Raw genomic sequence first — 25,565 nt, 5'->3', positions numbered from 1 at the left:
TATAACAACCAACTAAAAAGCTGATTTTACCGTCCGTGACACTAAGAGGTTCTTTGGGGGTCAGTCGGTTTGAGCCAGCCTTGAGCAGAAGTTTGTCTAGATTGGGCCTCTGGGTTTTGGAGCCAAAAGCTATCTGAGACTGCGCCTCTGTGTGGTCACTCTGAGCTGGTCGGATGTAGCTGAGGTAGTGGAGCTTCCCTTTGGGCCATGCAGCCTTGCCACCTGGGGCTCCCTGCTGAGTGCTTGGTACCTCTGCAAGAAGCCGTTCCAGCTGGCTAGACAGCAGTTTGCTCCTTCCCAAGTCCTGGTTAGAGTAGGTTGTACTGAGTTTGGGGTGTCTGCCCTCTCCACTCTGGGTGAAGACTTTGGTGAGTGGAGGCTGCCCATCTCCTTTATGAATGCTGTAGAGAGTAGTCTCCTTCCAGCCCTGCTGTGGTTTTGACCGGCTGGCCTCCAAACGATCATCAGAATTGACGTCTCCATTCTATAACAGAAGGTGGTCACTTAGCACATTAGAGCATTGTTAATATGTCAAACATAATTTTTAGCCATGCTAGCAAGCGATGTGGCACTGGGGATGACTGAAGGCCTGAAAATCGATTCACTGCTTTCGTCCAGGCTGAAATATCTCCGCAACCATTGAATGAATTACCTTGAAATTACAGACATTCATGGTCCCTAAAGGGTGAATCCTAGTGATTTTTTTTTTTTTTTTTTTGGTCACTTATCACTAAACATGCTTTCACACTAAGATAAGAAGGTGAACATGGTAAATATTAAACCCAATAAACATCAGCTTGTTAGCACTAGCATTGTGAACATGTTAATAGGCTAACACGCTAAATTAAAATAGTGAATCTGATTAACGTTATAACTGCTAAATATTGGCATGTTAACGTTGTCACTGTTAACTGTTAGCATGCTAGCACACTAAACTAAGACGGTGAATCTGGTAAACATTATAACCACTAACCGTCAGTATGTTAGCATTGTCACTGAAAATATGTCATCACTCTAAAGTAAGAAGATGAACAGGGTAAACATTATACCTGCTAAATATCAGCATGTTAACAGTATCACTATGAACATGTTAGCATGCTAATATGCAAAACTATGATGGTGAAACTGGTAAACATAACCGCTAAACATCAGCATGTTAGCATTGTCACCGTGAACATGCTAGCATGCTAACACACTAACTAAGACAGTGAACACAGTAAACGTTATATCTGCTAAACAAGCATGTTATCATTTTCAATGTGAACACACTAGCATGCTAAAATTAACGTTTAGCATAAAAGCACTGACCAAGTACAGCCTAACAGAGCTGTTAGCATGGCTCGTAGCTATGAGATTTGTTCATTTCTGCAAAGCTAAAGTGACAACATTCAAGTGATTAATCTTCAACCTAGCTCCTGCTCTGCAATAGCTTTTTTTCCCCCCATGAGAACAGTAGATGGGTTGTGCTGGGTCAGCATTGTTGTGACAGGTTTTAGTATAAAAAGAGAAGCAACCTGGACTCGCCTAGACAGGACAGGATATGAATAGGGATTTGAGATCAAAGACAACTGCCCTTGGAAATTACATTATGGAAATCATAGATGAGATAATGTCACTCAAACAGTAATTTCATGCATTCCCACAACACACAACAAACTTTAAAAGCACATCCCTTCTGTCAGAGAAGTAGCAGCAAACCCTTATCTAAAAAGAAAAAAATATAAGTCATCTGATTTCAGAGTTAGCCAAATAAATTTATATTTGACACATGATGAATTAAGTGTTTACATTGCAATGCGCTGGTACACAGACGCCTTTTAACCATTTGGCATTGTAGTTGGCATTAATACTGGCACCAAAATGTGTGATTTTGTTTTTTCATGAGAAAGATAAATCATTCTTCTCATCTGAATCATAAGGACCCACGCTTCAATTCAACATGCACTATACCCGATCCACTGAGCAGCATTATTATCCATGTCCCTGCTGCACTAATACTAGCTATCTCCCTTGGTGCCATTTTCTGTCCTTCAAATGTATATAGAGAAAATGTCAGTCTTTCCAAGCCCGGCATACTGAGAGGCCATAATGGCATTAGCACAGCGAGACGGGGGTGCTCTGCCATTCATACTAACCATGTTTGCTTTTTTCCATCACACTACACAACAAAGGACCTCGTCTCATCAATAAGGAAGGTCCTGAACTCTTCAACTTTGCATTATGGCTGCACTGACACAGCAGCAGGAAGCGGCTCAGCAATGACGGATGCAGAGCACATTTCACACAAAGCTGGGGTTCCACCCTAAATATGAGGACTGAATAATGTAAAGAGGTGATGGAAGATCTTTGTGTAAAAGGGTCCCTGCTCAGTGGGAGCAGGAGGAGAAGACAGAGAGGCAAAAACAAAAGATGTGCAGGGACAAGAGGGAGACCCCCGCAAAAGACGTTGACTCTTTTTCAAAAGGAATAGGAAGAGGCCCGTCCATAATTTAGCCAGTGGAAACATGTTTTTGTTTTTTTTTGTTTTTTTGTTTACTTTGTGTATTTCTTGCCTTAAATCTAGACCTTTGTGCCATATTTCGAGCCACGTGGTGACATTATGACATTTAAATACAGTTTGTTAAAGGTCTCCAGCTATTTAATATGTCACTTCCTTGAAAGTTGAGGCAGCCAGAGACGGATTACAAAAAAGGCTGCGACATCTTGATTTTTGGTGTCTCTGGAATAGATTCTGATCCAAGAACACCAGATACTACATTTCCCACAATGCAGCTATATAGCATTTTTTCATGACTCACACCTGTCTAATCTGCTCCAATACCAGCAACTGCTACGAGTCTTACCTGAACGCCGGCTCCCTCTTGTTGGATCCCCGGTTGTGCATCGACCTCGGACGATGGCAGGAAGCCCAGGCCGGTCAGGTACTGTTGAATGTTTCTGTTCAGCTCTGCCTGAGCAGGCCTCGCTTTCCTGTCTCTGGAGCTGCTGTAGGCGGTCAGGGGGCTGGGAGGTGTGGCCCGATGGCGGAGAGGGATGTTCCTCAGCTTGGAAAGCTCTCTAGAGATGACCTGCTGAGTGATGTCGTCCTGCCATGTCAAACCTGGATACAAAAGGGACATGGTGGACCTCTCACTTCAAAATAACCTTGAACATAGAAGATTTCTGTGGATATCTCCAGGTCAAACAATATTTAAATTATACCATAAAATACAAAATTAACGACAAACTCAGAGGTAGTAAAGAGAATTAGGCCTGGAGATAACTGAGGATGACTGGAATAATATATGCTAGGCTAAAACTACCAACTCAAGTTCCTGGCAAGAGTTCAGTTATTGATATTTTGTGACTCCAGAGTTGTTTCCAGGGACAAAATGAATGTTGGAGGCACACTGCCTGACCATTTTAATACTTTCTGGGCTTTTCTTGTAATTTTCTTTAGTGCACTATTGCTTGACATTGGAAAAGAGATGAAATTAAAACATTTGGAAGTCTTGGATCGCTCCGATGAACTTAAAATACTTTGCCATCACATGGAAAGAGCTGCATGCAAACAACAAAGGATGGCTGGTATGCAATTACTGAAAAATTGACTTTTACCCTGAGACTAATATTACTAAATATGATTAGAAAAGTTTCTCTTTGGGACAGTATGTCTGTAAACGGTGACTGTACAGTGTGTATGTCCTCTAACTTGGGGAGATTGTCCATAGCTCTCTCAGCTTTACAAGGTAAACAAAACTGCAAAGATGAATCAGAATGGTAAAGTGGAGGAGGGCTTCAATGACGACACATTCAAAGGAAGCCATGACTACACATTCACACACACGTACACACACAGACATGTACACACACACACAGCCAGTCAACAAGCCCAGGGAGAATGTCACACTGCGGCCTGACGCCTTGCCAACATCTCTGCTAATTGCCAACACATAGTTGGGATGCAGAACTCCTGGGCAGGGGCAAAGCGCAGTGGTGCCAGGACCAGATGGAGCTACCCAAGCAAAAAAGATACCCAAAACATGGCCCCATTCCCAATGAGCCAAGAGGCCCAGCATTCCATCGGCAAAGAGCACAGAAATACCAAAGATATACTTTTTTTAAAGGAGCCACTGACCACACTTCATACCAGTGCAGAACCACCTTTTAATGACAAAGTTGTAATTACCTTGCAGCCATGGCTCGGATTCCTAGCAGCCACATACCTGACCCTTTACCGGACCCATCTAAAGAAACCATGCTGCTCTTAATGACATGGACATATATGGAGCGATAAACTAAAAGCCTGGGCTTAAACATATATGAAAGAATGAATGTATCAACGCCACAGAATGTCTTCATTACCCTGGTTTCTCACCCATAGACACTGGGTATATTCATGGGATATTCATAAGCACCAGATGAGGATCTGAGCAATGCAGAGCAGCTACAGATGCCTCCAGTCATTCTTGGCAGCGCTGAATGGAGCACAAAGCAGCGTATGTTGTCACTGTTCTGGAACGCAGCCATCCATCCGTACAACAATGACGGTTAACTACCCGTGGCTTAACCGATGTGGTGTATACTTGTTATATATCAGCATGGTGATGATCATTTACGCTATCATCAGTCGCGATGGGGAAATCAGGTCTGACTTCAGCCCTAAAGGATCCATATGGTACCTGCGGATAACTGCAGCTGGTTAAACAGGTTCAGAGTGCGATGGCGCCGCAACAGGATGAGGCTGGCTTCATTGACTGTGACACCTCTATCCCCTCCGTCTCCTGGGGGATGCACTCATTTCCATACATACCATGTTTTGTGTGTCTGTGATGGGCACACTTGAGGGAAAAGGTATGCAAGCGCAAATTACAGCCTCAAAGTGAGCCATTTTGTAAAGGAAAAAGTCAGGAAGAAAAGTAGTGGGGCCTTTACGGTTGAATTCCTCTCAATCAACCTCTCAGCTGATTATCCTGGCACTGAGGAGCTAAATGTCATGCAAATTCATCTGTAAGTCCGGAGAAAGAGCAGGTTCCATCACCAAGTGCTGCCGGTTTTTGCCTGTTAAGGATAGCATGCCGTCTCAGGCAAATGCCTCAGTTAATTAACGCCTTGCCATTAGCGCAACAGCTTTCAAACAAGCAAGATATTTCTGTTGGCCTCCTGTCTGTTTTCTGTGTGACAGAGAGAGAGGGAGAGAGGGGAGGGGTGCTCCTAAATATTCAAAGCCTATTAGATGGGATCCAGTCTACACGTCTTGTAGTTTCATCTGGTGTTTTTGAAATGCAGATTTTCCCCTTTCCTTTACTTCTGTCCACCGACTGATTTTAAAGGCATTAATGGAAGACAGCGTGAATAATTTAGCAGCAAGTTCTACCTAATTAGTCAAAATGCAATGTGTCAATCCACATTTGACATGAAAATAAAACCAACTGTGAAATGGCGTGGCAGATCCACAAATATGAATATGTTTCCATCTTCTTTACATACTTACACATACATTTTTTACCCTTATGCAGTTTTATATTAGGAGAAACTCATCTTATAGTCGCGTTGCAGCTCCTCACTGAAGCTGTATTATGTTTAGAGTCGAGAAATATTCAAACCCACAACTCCATGTTTTTGAGGCTGTGCTATTTCTTAAAATGGGAATATTCTAGATATCTTGTGCATTATTTTACACACATTTCCCCCAAATCCAGCCAGATATATTTGGTATCTTCGGAGACCTCAGGATCTCCACCAGAATTCAAAATAAAGTTCTGAGGGTTTGAACAAAGTTTGACTGCACAGTGTGAGTTTGTAATGACTGATCGGCGAGCAAGTCAGGAAGGTTAAAGGTGTTATTGTATTCTGTGCTAGCGAATGCCTACTGAGGACCACAATAATATGCATTGCCACACTGTCCAAATCTACTGAAGTAATACACACATTGGCATTACTGCAAAACAAGTGGTGAACATCTCTGAGGACACAAACAATTACTTTCCTGAGGTGGAAATCATTTTTCTCAGAGTAAAAATCTGCAGCAGGTTTCTTTGAAACGATCCTGCCCCCTTCACAGACATGGACTCACACTGCATGGTTCAATAAAGGCACTCTTGTTTTCACATGGCATGTTAGTGCGCGAGCGTATCTGTGTCTGACTTCTTTTCTCTCCAGCACGAGTAAGGTTGTCAAGGAACAGACAGAGCAGAATATGAGGAGGAACAACAATAGTTTTTTGTTGATTGTCTGTCAAAGAAAACATGTTTGTGCAGGAAGTGGGAGTAACATGCGGTTTCAGTAGCACTGGAGTGACAATGTCAGTTTATGGTCACTGATTCCCCTTGACTGACGCTTCCTGTCAATGGAGCTAATGCAAATGTCACAACGCATCATCTTACTTCACTTGTCTGTATTACAGGAGTATCCACCGCTCTGCACAGGGTCAGGAGGTCAATCGACTGCACGTTAGTGTAGTCTAACGTGGTATATCAAGAACACCAGGGTTACTTTCTGACATGATGCTTTCTGAAGTTGAGAGTATGGAGCTTGACCGGCGATGGAAAAATATGACAATAACCAGTTCAAAAAAGCAGAATTAACCTTCATCGGTCTTGCGGTCCCAACTGATCGTTCACTAAGCCCCCCCACCCCCCACCCCATACACACTGTTGCTTTGCATGTCAAGCTTTCTATTCTGGCATGGTGGTACATAACCAGTTTACAATGATGAGATTTACCCAAGCGGCAACTCCAGCCCCTTTGACTGAAATACGAAGCTTATGTGGAAGCACCAATAGCTGCAGTTCCTCGAACGACCACTTGAGGCTGGCTCCAAAAGCAAGCCCATAGACCCCCACATTAAAATGCAGAAATAACCATGTTTACAGTCTGGTACAAAAAAAAAACTGCTTTGGTTTCTATAGCTAATTTCTTGTACATGAGAACAGCCTTTATATAACTCACTCATTAAAGTTTTGTTAAGGCTTAAAGTAATATTCATAATCATGGGTGTGGCTGCTTTGAGCGACTGTTAGCCGCTAGGTTTCTGCAACTGGGCTTCATTCGGTCCACCTCAGCTCCACCCACGCTCCACCTCTTTGATCATTTCTGGATAAGTCGGGAGTTTGGCAGAGCCAGACACTGCCAAGACAGTGATGGAGCCACTATCATTTCTACATGGTAACTGTGGGGTTTGTTGACTGAATAATGTGTGTTGCTAGCTAGCATGAGCTAATGCTAATCCTAAAACTCCATGAGCTGTTTTGTTTTAAAGCGAGAAGCCTCTAGATGCTTCTTAATTTTACACACAATGGCTACATACGTGATATCATGGTAAAAGGTCAAGGCTAATGCTACTTGTCCCAGGCAAAAGTTAGCATCCTCACGGGCTTATCAAGAGCAACACTGTCCATGTATGTCAAGGCACGGTAGAGCTGGTTAGCTGTAGTACTGTATTGTAAATAGACATGGCGATAATTAAAATGTTATTTGTTCTATCATAAACCTTGGTGGTTTGAATACTCAGGATGAAAAACCATACTTGGATAACAGTAGGAGTGTAAACGTCCACTAACCTTACCCTCTGGTGTAGTAGCCTCTTGGCTCACATAAGGTGGATGTTCGAATCATGAGCAGGTAACATAACTTGCAAACCCAATGTAGTTAGCTAATCAAATACCCATACCTTTGTGAATAATGCTAGGTTACTACTGTAGGTAGTAAGCTTCAGTAAGGGTTGCTAATATTTGCATCTCGCAACAGAGCACATAAATGCAAAGTTAAATCCAGATTTGCAGTTCTGTTCTTGGTTTTAGTAAAATCCAAAGCCAGACAGACCTGTCGTGCTTAGTAACGGATGCTAAGCTCTGATTGGACAATTGCTGTTCAGGGGCAAAGTGTAGCAAAATGTTTAATTAAAAGGTCCATCATTTTAATGTATTGTGCATCAAATTAATACACTATAGTTACTGAATTAGCTCTTGTGCTTGTAATCCCAGTTTGCACAGACATACAGACATACACACAAACACACACAGACACACGCACACATTTAGCAGAGCCATAATGACTCCCAAGAAATATGACAGCAGTCTGGGCTATGAAATGTGTAGACACACTGTGGCTGCACATGGTGAATACTAAAGTTGCTTAGCTTTGGATGCTGTGTAATATAAAAGTCATTTACAGTTGGATGACAGGGCCTCGCATTCAGAAGGTATTGTAGTGAAAATTTAATAGAAGACAGTGTGCTCTGCCTATGGGGACACATCCAGACAACCCAAGCCCTTTTGTGCAAGGGTCAATTCCTATTGATCTGAATGACATTGGTGTTGTGCAGTGAGCAGAGATTGTGTGATTTCTACCTGCGTCTCTGATGCAAGATAAAGAGGATTGTAAATCGATTCCATTGATGTTCCTCCCCGTTTTTCCCCGTCATCTCTTCAATTTAGGTTACAGTACAATGGGCCCAAAAAAAAAGGGTCCTGCACATCTCAAAGATGACACTTCAATAGCTGTTGAGCTGATAAGAATAACGTGCCACCGAGCATTAACAGTGTATTGTGGACTCATCCGAAGATAATGCTCTGTGTCTGTGGATGTGATTCTACAAGACAGAAAAGGGAGAATGATTCAAAGTGATGATGTCATGTCTGCAGCGTCTGTAAACGGGCGTCTAAAAACACAAGGTCAGGGAACGAGGCTCGTGATGAAAAGCATCTAAAGAATTAAACACCCTTAAAATTAAGCAGGAAAAAAAATTACACACCAGATCTCTTCTCATCCTCCTCACTCTCATTTGTTTATTTCTAAGCAGTAATTAGAATGAATGTGTGGTCTCGCCTGGCTTAATATTCATCACAGATTTTTTTACTCTCTCTCTCTCTTTTTTTTTTTATTTCCTCTGGCCGACTGCTTACTCTTAATGATTTTCAACACTGGTTCACGCCTGTTAAAAGATATTAAGCTCAGAGTGGCCTGCAAAGCCAATTATGTTTGGAAAGCTGGTGTTTGTGGTCACGGTCTGTGTTAAAGGTGTCTACTGCCCCCTGGTGGGTTATGACTGCAGTTACAGGCAGCTAAATTGTGGAGAAAATGTGTAGAGAAAAAAAGAAACATTTTATTTTACGGGTTTGCAATTTCCCGACAAATTCATTAATAATTTTCTGACTTTCCTGGAAAGAACTATGAAATTAGTACTAATTATAAGTTGGATTTTGAGCTTATAAGAAATCGTTGACTGAGAAGAAAACTGTGAAATTCAATCCCAAGTAATAATAACAGTGATAATAATAATATGTACCAAAGTACATATTTCTTTGCTGGAAACTTCCTAAGTCAAGCCATTTTTCACTGAATTGTTGGCATGTCAAGGACAGAAAATATTCTTTCCAAGAGTGCTTTCGTTACTTGTTGAAACAAACATGCCAGAGCCATTTGTTTAGCAGTTCCAGCAATGGATCTCTAACAGCAGACTGCCTGCAGGCTTCAGTCATTTCTAGCTGTTGTTCACACAGTAAAAACCATCAGCGAGAAGAAGATGAAGAAGAAGCGCCGTCGACCACGGCCAGTATGAAACATCAATATAAAATAAGCCATAAGAACATGACAAAACTGAGGTGATGAGACTTTTAAACTCTCAGCATGACTCAAGCGTGGCACCAGGTCGGGGAACTTAAACCACTGACTCTCGAAATCCCTGCTGTAACTTCATTCACAGTGAGCTATATAGTCCTTTCTGTAATGAAGACATCTTATTGTAAATGCACTATATGGCCGTGAAGATGCAACCTGTTATAACAAGTACAATAGCTGTTGCCACTGATTGAGTAGGAGAGACTGTCTGATGTGATTACACTGCACACCTCACAGTTACTCATCCGCAAAATTAGCTCTAAATGTCCTACCACATACAAGCCAATTAGACTGGCTGCTGGAGTTAGGTGATGATGGCAAAACAATGGGCCGCTATGAGTCAAATGACCTGTTCTGGCTCAATGGCGCTATGCTGTGCTAGCCAAAGAGACAGCTTGGCTTATTTGGCTTGCTTCACACAATAGTAGTTGACAGGCATTTGCTGTAAGCCCTGTACATGACTGATAACGGCTGCCGGACAGAAAAATAAAAGGCACTCGGACAAAGACGGACAGGCAAACGGGCAGCGTGTACCTCTGTGCGCCAGTTTCTGTAGCAGGATCCTGAGGCGTTGCAGAGCGGAGGAAGAAATATCGTACGTGTACAGGTCTGCACGGGCTAACTCCTGGCACCTTCCAAACACTCCATCTACGGAAAAAGGAAAGAGGAAACAGTGAAAACAGTGAAAACAGGTTCATGAGGGACACGCTTTCATAGCTGAATGTGAGAATCACACATTAGAAAGACGTAACAAATGTTTCTGGACAAACGACGTCTCCCAGTTGAAATGCTGTAACGGCGTGTGGCACCTGCAGTGTCTCCGTACCTCTGACTGCCTGTTTTGGGGGAGCTAATAGCTGACATTTTTTCTCTGACAGCACCACGATAAGCAGCCGTTCATGGCAGGAAGGACTTTATCAGGGACCCTGGTAATCTCCCTATCAGCAGGCCTCCCGCCTCACTCAATACAGGTTGCCAGGCAACCCACGCCACATAGTCCCTATCAGCCCCATAATTCAGTGGCTGGTCTAGACCTCAGAAGGATGCTGAGGCTCATGGGGTCAGAAAGCAGTGTGCAGATGTAATGCCTGGAATATAAATGACCTGCGTTGTCACCTTCTTTCAGCTGGAGAGATAAATCCATGCATCTTGTTGGCTACACTCACTAAATGAAAACTCCACCGCACAGATGATCTCTGGAGATGAATCCTGCAGATTCGATCCGGGCCATCTTATCTGTGTGTATGTGTGTGTGCAATCATGCATACTACCATGTGAGAGTATGCGAGACGATGCCACTGTGATTAGACGGGATCTAATGATGTGAATCAACACGTTGTCACGCACCACAGCATCCCATTAATTAGCCCCAAGATGTCGGACAATGGCAGGAAACATCAATGGTCCGATTGATGCTCAGTGACACGGGCAACATTTTGACACCAAGAGATGTCCAGCTTCATCTCTGCACCAAGAGTGAGGAAGAGGAATATTCACTTTTTTATTTCAACTATTTAAACGTCATCAGTTTTCCCCTTCGACTAGCAAAATGTAATTACAGTGCCATGTTTGGTGTAAAACTCAGTGACTGATAATTACAAAGATAATAATGTGATGTCAGCCCAGGCTCTAAATTGAATTCTTATTCTAAACGAGAAGCGGGTGTTTTCCTGACGTCCCCCCTTCGCCTGTGACCCGTTAAATGACAGCTCCGTACAGGGAAAAGCCAGCAGGAGGCGGCGAATTAGCATAGACGACACAGCACAACGCAGAGGAGTTATTTTTGGGATCTCGAGCAGCGCAGAGGAAAACTTCCCACCTACGGATGCACAGATCATCACAGACGGGTCTGAATCACAAGACGTCAACTGTCTCGATGCTCCTCGCCAACAACAGCGCCTCTTTTGTAATGACATCATCAAAAGTGACACGGTTAATATGGCAAAATAAGGTTTTGTCACTATAGTGTAAGGCTTTAAGGACTTCTGGTGTCATTTATTTTCCCAGTTAGACACCAACAACACATATTATGTAAGGAATGAGGGGAGGCTGGTGACATAACAAGTGATGGGAAACTGTTAAATGTTTGATGCTCTGCATCCCTCATTGGTTTCTATGGCAACGGACACTGTTAAACATGTTACTTCCTTCTCCGTTGTCAGGGACATTCCCGATAGCAACCAGACACAGAGACACACAAACACGCGGGGACTCAGTGCATTAAAAATAGAAGTCAGAGGTATTTTACAACAAAGAAATTCATGTTTGGCAAACACAACAGTTGATTGATTTCTCGAGGTGATGCTGAGCCATTCAGAGCCACATGCATGATGAATCACAGAGCGCCGTTCTGTCACTTTATCGTGTATATTCACAATACTGAGATTATCAAAACAAGCCACAACAGCTCTTTGTAGTTGACAGTTTGCAGGAAACAGATTTTTTTTCTCCCTGTTTCTGACAGCTAAAACATTTTAATTTCAGGCTTGGGGGAGCGCAGCATGTGTTTAGTGCATGGAGGTTTGTCTTAGTCTGGAAATAAAACAGAAATGTAGTGCAATTAAATATCAGAGAGGTCTCCCATATATTTATGAAAATCAATGAAGCTGATGAGGTAAAATATGAAATTTATTGTGCTTATACTGTTTTATATACTGTATATGTCCAAAAGGACATGATCACATTGTGTTTCAATCCTGTTTTGTATAGCATCCCAACTTTTTTGGAACTGGGGTTGTTTGTAGGTACAACACATTCAAAGTCTATCAAGCAGAGCAGAACACATAGATTTTCTATAGATCATCTGTCACGTTTAAGGAAATATTAAGCTGACAATAGATCAATTTGTGCCTCCTTGCAAGACAAGACTAATGCTGTCACTGTGATGAAGAAACAGCAACTGCAATGCAAATGAGCCTTGATCAATGTAATCAATAATGCATAAAACAGGCCATATAACCAGTCAACCAATGAGTCCTTGGATGTACAATCCAACAAATGAGTGTCACTCTCACTAAAGAGAAGCGATGTCTGGATAAGTTCCATGTTGACAGGAATAAAGACGAAGATTTTCAGCCAAAAAAGGTAAAGAGCTCTAAATCCAGACACTGTCTCTCCTCCCACTGTGACACCCGGCTGCTGCTAAAGCTATTTAAACTGTGAAAGCTAATGCTCTGGGATAACAGGAGCAAACACTAATGCTGACAGTCAGCAAAGCAATTCCAAAAGACTGTACGTTGGAAGGAGGGGAAGACGGACCCAGGAGACAAATTAAGACGTATTGGAACAGGTGTATTAGCTGTGCAACTCATGTCATGAAAATGAATAGGCCTAAATCAATGCACCGAGACCGTCCAGATGTAGTCTGCTAATAAAGAAAAGAACAGAAACAAAAGCTATAGTGATCAGGATATGATTAATGAAGTGTTTACAGCCTTTTTATGTGAAAATTGTGGCTTTGAAATGATAATTACATTATGCATGCAATGCAATCTACATGTAAATACAGAAATTAATAAAGATAAACCAGACTCTCAGAGCGACATCAAAACATGCTGCTTATTCAGTTTGGCAGTGGAATATAAATTAGGTCTATTATTACATTTATTTTTAACATATCTGTTTACTTCTTCCATTACAGCCCCACATATTTGCAACCTAAGAGCTACTTAAGTGTTTCCTCACTGATCACTTCTTGTTTGATTATTCTTGGATTTGCATCTCCTGCCTTGGCGTTCCTTCTCTGCCCATGCAGATTGTTTGGGATTATAGATTTTGTAGTGGTTACTTAAAGTGTTTATGCTGCAGTTGAACTTGTTGCAAGCTTCGATCAATAGAAGCATCACCTAAATCGTTTAAATCTAAAATACAGTGCAGACGTTTCAGACAATATTGGCCCAAGTGGAAGCAAGATAACCGCCAATCGATAAAACGCTGTTGGTTAAGTGTTTAATAGGAGCCAACCGGTGCCCTCAGGGAATCATGTAGCACTTATCCGCTGTACTTTAGGTTAGCTTATCATAGCAGTAAGCCACAGACTCCAGAGAATTGCATCAAATTAAAATGCACTTCCGGTCTCAGGGTAATCACATACCCTTTAGAGGAATCTCGAGGAAAGTATTCCTCTGAAGATGGAAATAAAGATCTGAAGACGTTGGTTCCAAAACGGGACGCAGCAGCAGAAGATCAAATGATATATGGAGGGTGTTAATTGACCTACTTAATCAATGACACAACAGCAGCAGAAGAACATACTGAGGAAACTTTTTCCGAAAATGGACTCTTCATTTATTCAGCTGCTGCTAGTGCAACAATTGATTAAATTAGTCCTAATGCGGCAAATTGATCAAAATTAACCACAAATATAAAACAGAAAATGCCTGTTTGCGTAAGTATTCACCCCCTCTAAGTCAGTTTACTGTTCTACATGCACCTTTAGCAGCAGTCTTTACAGTCTTGTCCCAATTTTTCATTTTGTTTATAATAATGTAATGTAATACTACAGCTAACACATGCTAACCTGCAATACACAAGCAATGCTATTTTCATATGCCTATGTTCTTTGAGCATTATACAATTTGCATTTTACAAGGTTCTTGGTTTTTTAAAACAAAGCTTGAAACATTAAAAGGGTCATTTTAGAGACAGAGGTTTCATTCAACCCGTACAGTTTGAGCATTAGCATTAGCTTACACTAGCTAGCCACAGCTGTTCAAGACTGCTAGCAACAGTCATTTCAGTCGTCTGCCAGAAATGAAAAGTCTGCTTTCATTTACTTACGTGTGAAATTAGAGACCCATTTGTTGGAAAATCATGAAGAATTTTGGGTGGTAAACCTGCCAGCATTATTCGTATGTGCCGCCAAGCATAACAGGCAAATGCTATCACTAGTAGCTTCTGTACAAGGTTTAGCCAACATCCAACTGGCTGCACCAGAGATGTTTTGAGTATTTGTAAATTAATTTACACTGCCTTTTTAAGATCTGTAGGCTTTTTTCTGCTGATCAGTGTTTAAAAAAAAGCCCCATTAAATCTACCGATTCGATGTTGTAAAAGAGCGAAACATGAAAACACCGTTTTTTTTTTTTTGTTTTTTTTTTTTAAGGTAAAAGCACCATAAGTGATCATCAACCACACATAAAATGGTGCTGATTAGCAACATCCAGACATTCCCTCCCCTCAGCCACCTTGCATGGCAACAGCACGGGTGAGGAAGAGCATGGTTGGCCCAGCCCAGAATAAACCAGGTTACTCCTTCAGGGACCTGGGGATGAGTTGAAGTGGTAGACCTAGTTACTCCCACTCATCCTCTGTCTGTGCTGAGGCTGCTGCTCATCAGGAGTCTGATGGAGAGTGACAGAGCGTAGATTGAGTATGCGCACAAGGTTATGAAGCTAAATAATGTCTCATTACTTGCATATTAGGTACAACATTAATCCAACATTAGTCTTTCTTGCCTGTATATGTTTGCCTTTATCAAGCATAGCGCCTGTAATTACATTTCAGCGTGAGAGGGATAATGTGAGTGCTGCTCCTTGGGCCAAAGCGTGGTTAAAAAAATAAAATTGAAGATGAAAAGATGTGGGAGAAGACGCGCATTAAATCTCGAAAGAAATGACCATATCATAGCTTTGCATGATTTGCATGATAGTCTAATGTAATATGGAACTTCCACACCCACCACGACCCTCCTCTCTGCCTCTGGGGGATGTTTCTGTCGAGGTGTCAGCAATTTCCCTCTATTAGGCTACACACAGCTCTGTACCAATGCAGCCGGTGTAATTAAAGTCAGGTTTTTAGATTTCTCTTCAGCGCTGTGCGCTCCATAACTGGGTTAATATGGAAATAAGGGTAGAAATATCCAAATTTGCTTCTCTAACATGCTGCAAACCCAAAGACTACAGACTCCTCCGCCCTATTAGACCTTAGCCCTCCACAGATATATCTTTTGCAAAACATCTCACAAACAAACAAGATTGATACCACTCTCATGTCTGTATGCTAATTGTAGCTACAGCCAGCGGACAGTTATCTTAACTTAGCATCAAGACAGCTAGCCTAGCTCTTAACAAAATCCTCTGACCAGCACCTCTAAAGCTCCCTAATTAACAAATAGCCTTGTTTAGTGTTAGAAAGTCTGAAATGTAAAAGTTACAAGGGGCAGGGTGTCATGTGGTATTGTATGGTGGTTTTACTACAGGCTAGCTGCTTCCCCCTGCTTCCAGTCTTTACGTTAAACTAAGCTAAGCTAGCAGGCTGCTAGCTGTAGCTTCATATTTACCGTACAGATGAGAGAGTGCTATCAATCTTCTCATCTCACTATTTCTTTAAGACCCATTTTTTCTTTAGTTATTTGATATCCTTTTTAAGACACTGTTTTTATCCTCATTCACAATTATTTTTGATTTATACAACTTTTAAGTGACTTGCATATTTTTCAGTTCATATCTGACTGTAGATGTAATGTCTCTGCAAGCACTTAGGTGAACATTTAGTAGTAAGTTAATTAGTTGATCAAAAGAAAATGAATCTGCAAATATTTGACATATAACATATACATTGAATACTTTTGACTTTGGGGTTGCTGATTGGACAAAACAATTAATTTCTGGATGTCACCTTGAGCTCTGGGGACTTTTATCTTTCGACATGTTATGTTATCTTGTGTCCTCCTCTCCTCCTCTTCTTACTGACATATTAATATTGAACTGGCACTTGTCCTGTTTTTCATTGTTTGTCATGCGTGTTACTCCATGCAGTTTCCTATAGGTCACATCACGTTTTGTACGCATTTTTACTGTCAGCCAGAGAGCAAACGTTGCCTTTGCTGACTTCATCGTGTTTGTGAAATTGATTGTATGATGAATCTGCAGAGGGTAAATTAAGTGAGCAAAACTCAGTCAAACAAAACAAACAACCTCAAAGCACAGGCATTTAATCATTATGCTCGTGAGGCCAAAAACAAACATGCACTGGGATGGATGTGGATTCCCAGTATACATGCAAGCCTAAGACGTTATCCTGAACCACTGCTCCTGTGCTGAAGCCGTCAGCTATGGGAGAATACATTAACCTTTCTCGATGGCTCTGTTGTGAAGATGATCCTCGATATCGACATGCTTTCAATCCCCTTCAGGATGAAAAGCCCGCTGAATGCCACACTGTGAAAAGCCCCGACATTTCCTCTCTATTCATCAGGTGACGCGTTGTCATGACAACCACTGACACTCACACACACATCCATCTTTACAAGACAAGATGATTTGTAGATGAGGTCGTGACCACTCGGGGTTTGGGGGAAAACCTTGACATATAAAAGGCAAAACATGTCACTGGTAGAGATGGAGTTAGTGAGTTAGATGAACTACTGTTTGTTTACGTCGTACAGTTTCTTACTGTTGCAGTCCAGATGTTTTAATGCTGTTTTTTTTAAACATGACTTGTATGTCTTAACTGAGCTGAAACTTTCAGCTGGCTCTCCAATGGCCATCTATCTACCTAGAAATCCCCGAATGATTAAAAATAACCAGGGCGGCTTTAGAACTGTGTTGAGTCGATGGTGGTCGTGTACCGCAGGGATGCTGTACAATATAATGAGGTGTGGTGGGCGTTCATGACTCTCTGAATGTGACCTACCGTTGACGCAGAACTCATACGGTGTACAGAGCTCGTCTTCAAACAGGCAACCTGGAGGTGAGACAGAAGACAGACAATATGAATAATAAATAGAAGGGGGAAAAATATTAATATATATATATAAAAAATAATAATAATAAATACAATTAGCAACAGCCTAATTTGACTGTATAAATATACTTCAAATGGCAATGATGAAATCGTAAAAAATGCTTGATATTGGATAGAAATGGAGTCCATTAGCATACACAGTATATACAACAGATGACTGAATATACAGAAAATGTACTAAATTGCAGTGCAAAATTATCCCCCCGTCACAATTTCTAAATATGCCACCGGTCTATAAAAGTGCAGCTTAGTACTACATTAACTCTGGCTGTGGGCCTCGCTGCTAATGGCAGAGCCATCAATCATCAATTAGTGCGACTTCTCCTATCCTGTCTCTGACACTAATACCCCAACTCCATGGGCAACGTTTCCATATATGAATGTTGTATGAATATTAATGAACTTTAACGCTTGGACTAGGGCTGGGTGTTCCAGACTAATAAATGAACAGATGGCAGGAGCATTATGGGTAGCTGTACCCTGTGTTCATATTTCACACGTGGGAGTTGCAGCGAGCAGAGGACTGATTGTTCTGCTCGCCGATCTGCACAGGTGATCCTCCACATTTACATGTTTCCAGGAAAAGACGGAGTTGAGAGAGAAAAAGTCTGTGGGCTAGGAAAAAAAAAACTCCTCGTGAAGTGTTATTTTCTGTCTCATAGGCTGAATGAAGTGGCACACTGAGGGTCAAAAGGAGCCCAGACAATAACCAAACCTTCAGCCAAGAAATGAGCCGCTAACAACATAGAATTTAGGTTTGATTTAGGTTCGTACAGTAAGCAGTCGAGAGGCTCATGCTAGAGAGTTTATGCCGTTTGCGGTGTTGGCTGCACAGAAACAATCTGTAAACAACTAGGCCAAGCCTCACCCCTCTTTCTTCAAGTCTTTTATCTTTGTTATTTCCCTCTCTCGGCTGATCAGCAGCAGTGACGTAATTGGCTGCACCCTCTCGGCCCGGTGGCCTCGATGGACAGCAACAAGCAGCTCATGACGGTGAATAAAGAACAGGCTGAGTGGGAGGAGAGGCCTTTGTCAGACCTCTTTAATAATGAGAAGAGATAGGTGCGAGAAGTCCGTTAATCAATTGACAGAGAAAGGGCAGATAATCAGCACAGGTGCGGACGAGACGGGAACTTTTTAGGCATCCGAGTTTGCTCAAGTTTCGTCTTTGCGGATCCATCATTCGGGTCATTATTCTGTTGTAATTGTTAAAGTCCAGTCCTGCGTGAGAACTTGATCGTAGAGAAACAATATGCAGCCATTTTGTTTGGAAGCTGAGGGCACATCTCATGAAATTACACCTTTTGGAGATAATGGCTTCAATATGTCAGCGAAATGGCTATTTAATGATGTAGAGTGAGGCATCATAACAGAGCTGTAAGGTCACTCAGTTCTCTGGAACAAAGCTAAAAGGCAGAATGTTCTGAACTGAAGAGAAACAACTTGCTGCTCGAACACCAAGACCACAAATTGTTTTTCTGACAACTTGTACCTCACTCATACATCTCTCATCTTCATGGACAGACTCAGCTATTTTTGCAGGTTAACCATAACTTTAAAATGCTACTGCTGGTTGAAAACTGCACATCGATTTCCTGCCACAATAGATACATAACGACACTTATATATGATACTGGATGGCAATATATACACAAAAGGAAACCTTACAAACTGTTTCATCTTTTAAAGCTCACGTATAACTGCTTAAGGCTGCTTTAATCAATATTTTTTGTTAACAATGAAGATTAAATTACAATATAGTTTGGGATGCAAAGACTACCATTTCTGAATTTATTGTCTTGAGTGTGACATCTCCCACGACATGTTCCAGTCACCTGACCAAGACACTGCAAGACTTTATGGCAGCTAAATCTGACACGATGATAATCGTTTAAGACAAAGTGTTCTGAATCAGGCCTAATAAATAGTCTGTACACCACCTGGCCAGCACCAAACAGCAGACAGACAAAGTTAGCAACTCTCTCGCGAACATAATGGAGTATATAGCAACTAAAGAGCCAGATTTTTTCCTCAGGGGTTGGTGGAGCCCCCAAACAGAGCTAAAAGGAGAGGGACAACTGGACTTACATTCATCAGGTGGACAGAAATGCAGCTTTAAACGGATGCTAGTGCTGCTCCCTGTCTGCTGAATGTGTTAACAGGTGACTGTTTGCTAACACATCTGTCATGTTAACTTAATAAGTGGGCAAAAAATACATATTAGATTAGTATTATATTAGAAAGAAATAAACTGAGATATAATAAATGAGAAATAAAAGAGTAATTATTGGGAAATGTTAATTAAAGCTGAAACAGTAAGTCGGCTGATTATTTTGGCAGCTGATTAATCGTTCAAGCAAAAATGCCAAAAATGAACTCGTTAAAGCTTCTAAATCGTGAGGATTTGCTGCTTTTCTTTATCATATGTGTCAATAATCTGAACATATTTAGGTTTTAGACTTTGGGTGTACAAAAAAAAGGCTTGTGGGCCCATTCAGTATTCCATCTTATTGTACCAAGAAGATCTTAGAGTTAGCTTGAAGATGACAACAACAAGGCCAAACTTATACAGAGCAGCCACTTGAGCTGAAAGACTCACGGGATCCCTGTTGATCAAGCATCTCACCGCTCTGCAATTAGTGTCAGTCCATTCAACTTTACCTCCTCATCACTTCCCTGCTTAATTCATTGGGTTCTCGGGGAGGCCTTGTCAGCTCTCAATATTAATTACGACCTTCCATTTAATGAAGCATCCAGCCAAGCATAGTTAGTCAGACATTGTGTGTGCGTGTGTGCATGCGTGTGTGATGGTATGCGCATGCATGTGTGATAGGCAGGGACGTAGGATTGATAACGCCACATCCTCTTTCTCCAACACCATGCCAGAGATGATTAAAATGGCGGCTTTTAATTAAAATGCAATCACAGTGGATGCTGCTGATTACCTCAGGTGGAGGAAAAAAAAAAAAAAGGATGCTGGACTGACTGTGTTTGAGCAGGAACGCTGGTGTCCAGGCTATATCTCAATGAAGCATCTTGACAGAGAATAGTCACATTGTCTCGTGTAATTCTAGGCTTACAAGATAATTTCACGAGCAAAATGACCTTTCCACAAAAGTGCTACGCTCGCTGTTGAGTGATGATGCTCTGTTGCCATGTCAACCTCATCACAGATCAATCACAGAGATCTCATCAAAGGGAAACGCTGATAGTCGAGCATGTGCAGCCTCAGTGGGATTCAGTGCATCAACAGAGGTGATATGAGAGCTTTTCAGCTGATCCTTTATGCTTAAACCTGTTCAATGTGTAATCTTCATTTTTATCTGGTGTCCCAGTTTCTCAATATTTAACATACATTATATGTTAAAAATACTAGTAATAACAACACTAGTGCTACAGTAAAATGATTGATCAGCCGTTTAATCGATGAGCCAACTGGTGGAGAATTAATCAACTACAATTTCGACAGTTATGGAGCTTTAAAGAACAATATTTTCCTGATTGACATTGCTTGCTTTGTCTGACCAACAGTCCACAACCCAAATATATTTAGAGAAGAAAAACAGAATTTTATTATCATTTTGTCTTAAAAAAAAAATCTTGCTGATTGATTTGCTGTCTATGGACAACTCGTACATATATAACCTATATTCAAAACAGCTTGACTGCGTGGCTTCACTGCTTTGTCAATTTAATATGACTGCAAACTAAACATCTTTAGAGAATTTGATTCACTTCATCAATTAATCATTAAAATAGCTGTCAGACTAATCAATAAAGATCATGATCACGAGCAGCGGCACTAGATGCGAGCTACCTACAGGTGCTGCAAATGTGCAGCAGCTTCACCTCCCAAAATAGGCAGTGTGTGACCTAATTTACAACTACAGTATGCGGGGAGTATCCAGAAGGTTAATGGATGCAGTAAGTCAGTTCACAGTTTTTTAACATGATATACTGCTAGTTAGCAGCCTGTATTCTCAGTAGACTGTGAAATAAGAGATGGTAGATAAACCTGCAGCTCTACAGATCCCACAGCGTTTTGTCTCAGAGTGTCTTTGCAAATTACATGCCATATGTTATGGAGGGTTTGCATAAAAGCAATTCAAGAAATGCATGTAGAAAAGGGAACCCGGATCAATTAAGTGTGGCCTAAACCTCTCCAAAGCCTTCATCCACAGCTGTGAATCAGGCAGACGCTTTCCCATGACACCCCCTGCCTGCCTTATTGCAACTAAACGCTATTAAGGGCAGCAAGTGCATCGTCTCAAAAAGTAAGCAAGGATCAACACGCACACACACAGATTTACCCTAACATATACCCAATTCCTGACCCTAAAATGCAATGATTTACATTATCAGGACTTGCATTTTGTCCCCATAAGGAAGGCGAGTCCCTACAATGTGACAGTGTAAACAGACATATTTCCCCACAGCATGAGTAATACACACACACACACACACACACACACACGAACACACGAACACGAACACACACAACAAAACCTTCTCCTTCAGCTAAATCTCAGCTACACGGCGTGTCAGGGACATAACAGAATGCGTGTCTACCCTCACGGGGGCGTGAAATCAGAGAGGAGCGTGTTTAAAGGGAAAAGCTCATTTAAGGTCATTTCAGGAAAAGCAATTATAACTTAGAGTCTCTCATTAGAAAACATTATAGCCATATTAATATCTTAGACAATCTTCACGTGTGCATTACCAAGCCACCCCGACACGTCTCAGAGCAGACTTCAGTCTGCACGAGCTGCTCGAGACTGTCTCAGACATTTGGCCGCGATTGGCTGACCTTGCCTGGAACATTAAATATGTCCCGATGAGGCTAAACCCAAGGCCGAACATGAAGTCAGTGACTTGATCGTTCACTTTCCCCTCACAGGTGGTTGGCCGGTGCCGGGATACCATCTGCGATGTCTGAGGGGCCAAGGAGGACGCTGGGAGTCTGGCAGCGAGGACAGCCACTCCCAGAGCCTGCTGCAGTTTAGGACATATTTCATTCACTCTCTGGGGCCACCGACATATCTTTTATTATAATTATGCGACCAAGGACACCTGACTCGTTTCTACTCACACACACACACCTGTACTGTCAGCCAAAAAAGCCATTTTGGAAAAGTGCAGCTGGTGACAACGGCAATAAAAGTGCAAGTGAATTGAAAAGGGAGCGTGGCTGGAGCAGGGACAGCAGAGAGGAACATCACCTGCAAGCAAATTAGCATCAGCTTGACACCATGTCCGCAGATTTAAACAGCTTGTGTCATTACGGCGCTCTCCTGCTAAAATTAAAGATGGCTCCAAGCTTTTCTCTGCTCCAGCAGGCCTGTTCTTGTCAAAAGCTGCACGTTACAAGTCAGCAAATCAGCTGCGGTGAGTTTATCCGCATCCTCAGCATCATCATTTCCTCATGCACTTTTCATCTAAACACACGATTTTGTGATAACAGTTGTTTAAATAATGCTGTGACATTCTACACAACTATATTTCATGTTTCTGGGGTGAATCACACTGTTGACAATTCATTTTCAGACTGCAACAATGCTGCTACGTTGCTTTTTAAATACTGTTTTACAGATAAATGTCCATTATGTGCTTGGAGGACAGATTTGACATTTTAAGAAATACACTTATTCACTTTCTTGCTGAGAGGGAGAGAAGATTAATGCCACTGTCATGTTTGTGCACTGAATATGATGCTACAGCCAGCTGCTAGTTAGCTTAGCTTAGCACAAAGACTGGAAGCAGGGTCAAAGACCTAGCCTGGCTCAGTCCAAAGGTAACAAAATCTGCCCGCCACTAAAGCTCGTTGATTAACAACAGTTAACAGTTGTTGTTTTTACGCGTCTGCTTTTGTACAATGAAAAACATGAGATATATAATGTCAATTGAGCGTTAAAGGTGCTAATAGGCAAACTTTGTTACCTTGGACAGAGCCAGGCTAGATGCTTCCAGTCCATGTGCTAAGCTAAGTTAGCTGGTTGCTGACTGTAGGTTTATATTTAGCATGAGGACATGTCAAACTCTTGGCAAGAAAGCAAATAGGTTTATTACCTAAAATGTCAAAGTTTCCTTCAAGGCAAACGTAATGCATCAGAGAATAAATCCAAAGTTACTTAACAACATGAATAATTAGCAGGAGCTTGAAGCAGGGAGTCAGGGGGCTTCGAGGTCACTTTGATTGAAGAGGGACCCTGATGTGAAACCACCTGACGTCCAGAGGAGTGTAACTGAACACATTTCTCACCGACTTTCCAGAGAATTTGTCTCAGGATTCCCAGGCAGGCAGGTCACTCTCAGTCACTCAGCTGCCAGCTCCAGGCTACAGCCCAGACAACCGCCATGAATTAAAGATGGCAGCGTCACTGCGGCAACGGAGGACCCAGAAATAGGTCGGCTTGACCTTTTCTGTGACCCGCAATGAATGATTCAGACATTTGATTTTCTCCCCTCTTCTGAGGTGTGATTGGGTGTTGAAGTGCAGAGCCCGAGCGAGTCAAACAGCGAAGCATCCTCCTCATGTGCTGAGGAGCTCAAAGTGAACCAACACCATCTGGTCCCCGGGGGAAATCTCCAGCCCCCAGATGAAGTCAAACATTTAACTCTTATGAGCGCCAGTTGAACCTCATTTAAAGCACGGGTCATCGCACCCCCAACTGTGTTTGGGCACTACTTTCCTGCAGATGAAAAGCGGACATGCAAATGAAGCTGGCTTGACATTTTTGTTGCCTGTTTGGTGATTTCATAGCTTCAAATTAAACTGCTCAGCGGCGTCACCTGTGGAGTGAAGCACCTTTGGCTGTGTTAATGCGGCTCAAGGGCCATTTGGGTCCCCACTTTAGCTCGAAACTGTATCCACACTTCAGACCGCTTCTCATCACAGGGGAAAGGCGCTTTCTGTGGCTTGAGGAGAATCCACAGATCTTTCCAAAATCAAACAAACCAATCAGTTTAGTCTCTCACAGACTTTCAGTACAATTAAAACAGAGCTTGCGCAGACTTACATTAATTGGATTTTCACCAACAGTGTTGTCCAAGCTTGTGTTTATGAAGAGCTTCTCTTCAACTGATAAAATCTCTTTCCTTTTTGGTGAATTTAAGTCCACTCTCTTCTAGCTCTCCTTTGATTTCCACAAACTCTTGAAGGAAATATCTTTAGGAGCTAAATGCTAAATCACTAACATGGTCTGCCTGTCGTTTGGTCCTGTGCAGGCAGCGTATATTGGATTCATATGGGCTTTTTCGCTTTAACAGCTGCCTACTACAGCTGGATACAGCACTGATACCAGCAATTAGACTGAACCAAAACAATGAACTGAAAGATGTTTTAAAGCCCCGCAGAGCTGAGGCGTACTGCAGATTCTGGTGATAATTCTCTGTGAGTTTGCCACTATGAGCGACCCCTTTCACATTACACACATTCATCTGATCCATTGTTAATATAAAAACATTGGTAAGTGCAGCCTTAAGGTTCAGCAGGATGCAGCAGCATTGCCAGCTAATCACACTGGCAGTTTTGTGATGCTACAAACAGCTTGGTGTTCGGTTTGCAGCACTCCACACCCAAGCGTGGAGTGCTGCAAACCAAATAAATTGTGGTGGATCTGAGCCAAATTTGAGGAGGAAAATGTCACTAATGCACTTCATGGACTACAGCAATCATATCAATTAGTCACAGAAATAGGAAAATACCTCCCCCATTAGGTTTTCAGTAACTCTCCCTTGCCTTGCCTGCCCACCGACAGTCATTTTGTTTCCCTGCTGCACTGAGAAATGGTCCAGAGTATTAATCAGCATCACCTTAATACGAAGCAGACACATTACTGCTTTAATCACAGCTGAGATAGTATAGATTAATTCTTGTGCTCAGCTCGCAGCCTTCAGAACCCTCATTACTGTGTTATTGTCCTCATTATAAATCTTGGCTCTGAAACACAGAGGTGACCTTCACACTGACCCCTTTATCAACACCATTTAATTTGAACTGGATGAAACTGTTGTGAAAAGGCAAAACAGAGCCGTCCAACCTTCCTTTTAATGCCTGAGGATGTTTTCACGCTCTCTGTGTCACGAGGCAATGAAGCTCAGGTATCTGGCGAGGTGAGAACGCAGAAGGAGCACATTCTTTGCACTTTTATGTGCAAGTGGGAAAACACTTTTACCAACATAGTAGTATAAATGCGTCGTATTCTTACACCTGACAAGTC

The 25,565-nt window shown here is 42.0% G+C and overlaps 1 protein-coding gene across 2 annotated transcripts in view; it reads right to left on the bottom strand.

The window, feature by feature from the left end:
- ptprn2 (protein tyrosine phosphatase receptor type N2) overlaps positions 1–25,565 on the bottom strand; it is a 122,896-nt gene that overhangs the window by 90,560 nt on the left and 6,771 nt on the right. The window contains exons 2-5 of one of the 2 annotated variants that reach the window (XM_076761378.1): positions 17,236–17,286; positions 10,135–10,248; positions 2,844–3,100; positions 31–484 (exon numbers count right to left, since the gene is read on the bottom strand). In XM_076761378.1, the coding sequence (XP_076617493.1) occupies positions 31–484; positions 2,844–3,100; positions 10,135–10,248; positions 17,236–17,286 (876 nt within the window). The remainder of the gene's footprint in view (positions 1–30; positions 485–2,843; positions 3,101–10,134; positions 10,249–17,235; positions 17,287–25,565) is intronic. The other variant, XM_076761379.1, reaches the window with a different exon arrangement.

The sequence above is a fragment of the Chaetodon auriga genome, chromosome 21 (genome assembly GCF_051107435.1).
Source record: "Chaetodon auriga isolate fChaAug3 chromosome 21, fChaAug3.hap1, whole genome shotgun sequence".
Classification (NCBI taxonomy): Eukaryota; Metazoa; Chordata; class Actinopteri; order Chaetodontiformes; family Chaetodontidae; genus Chaetodon; species Chaetodon auriga.
This window is presented reverse-complemented; position numbering and strand designations above follow the sequence as displayed.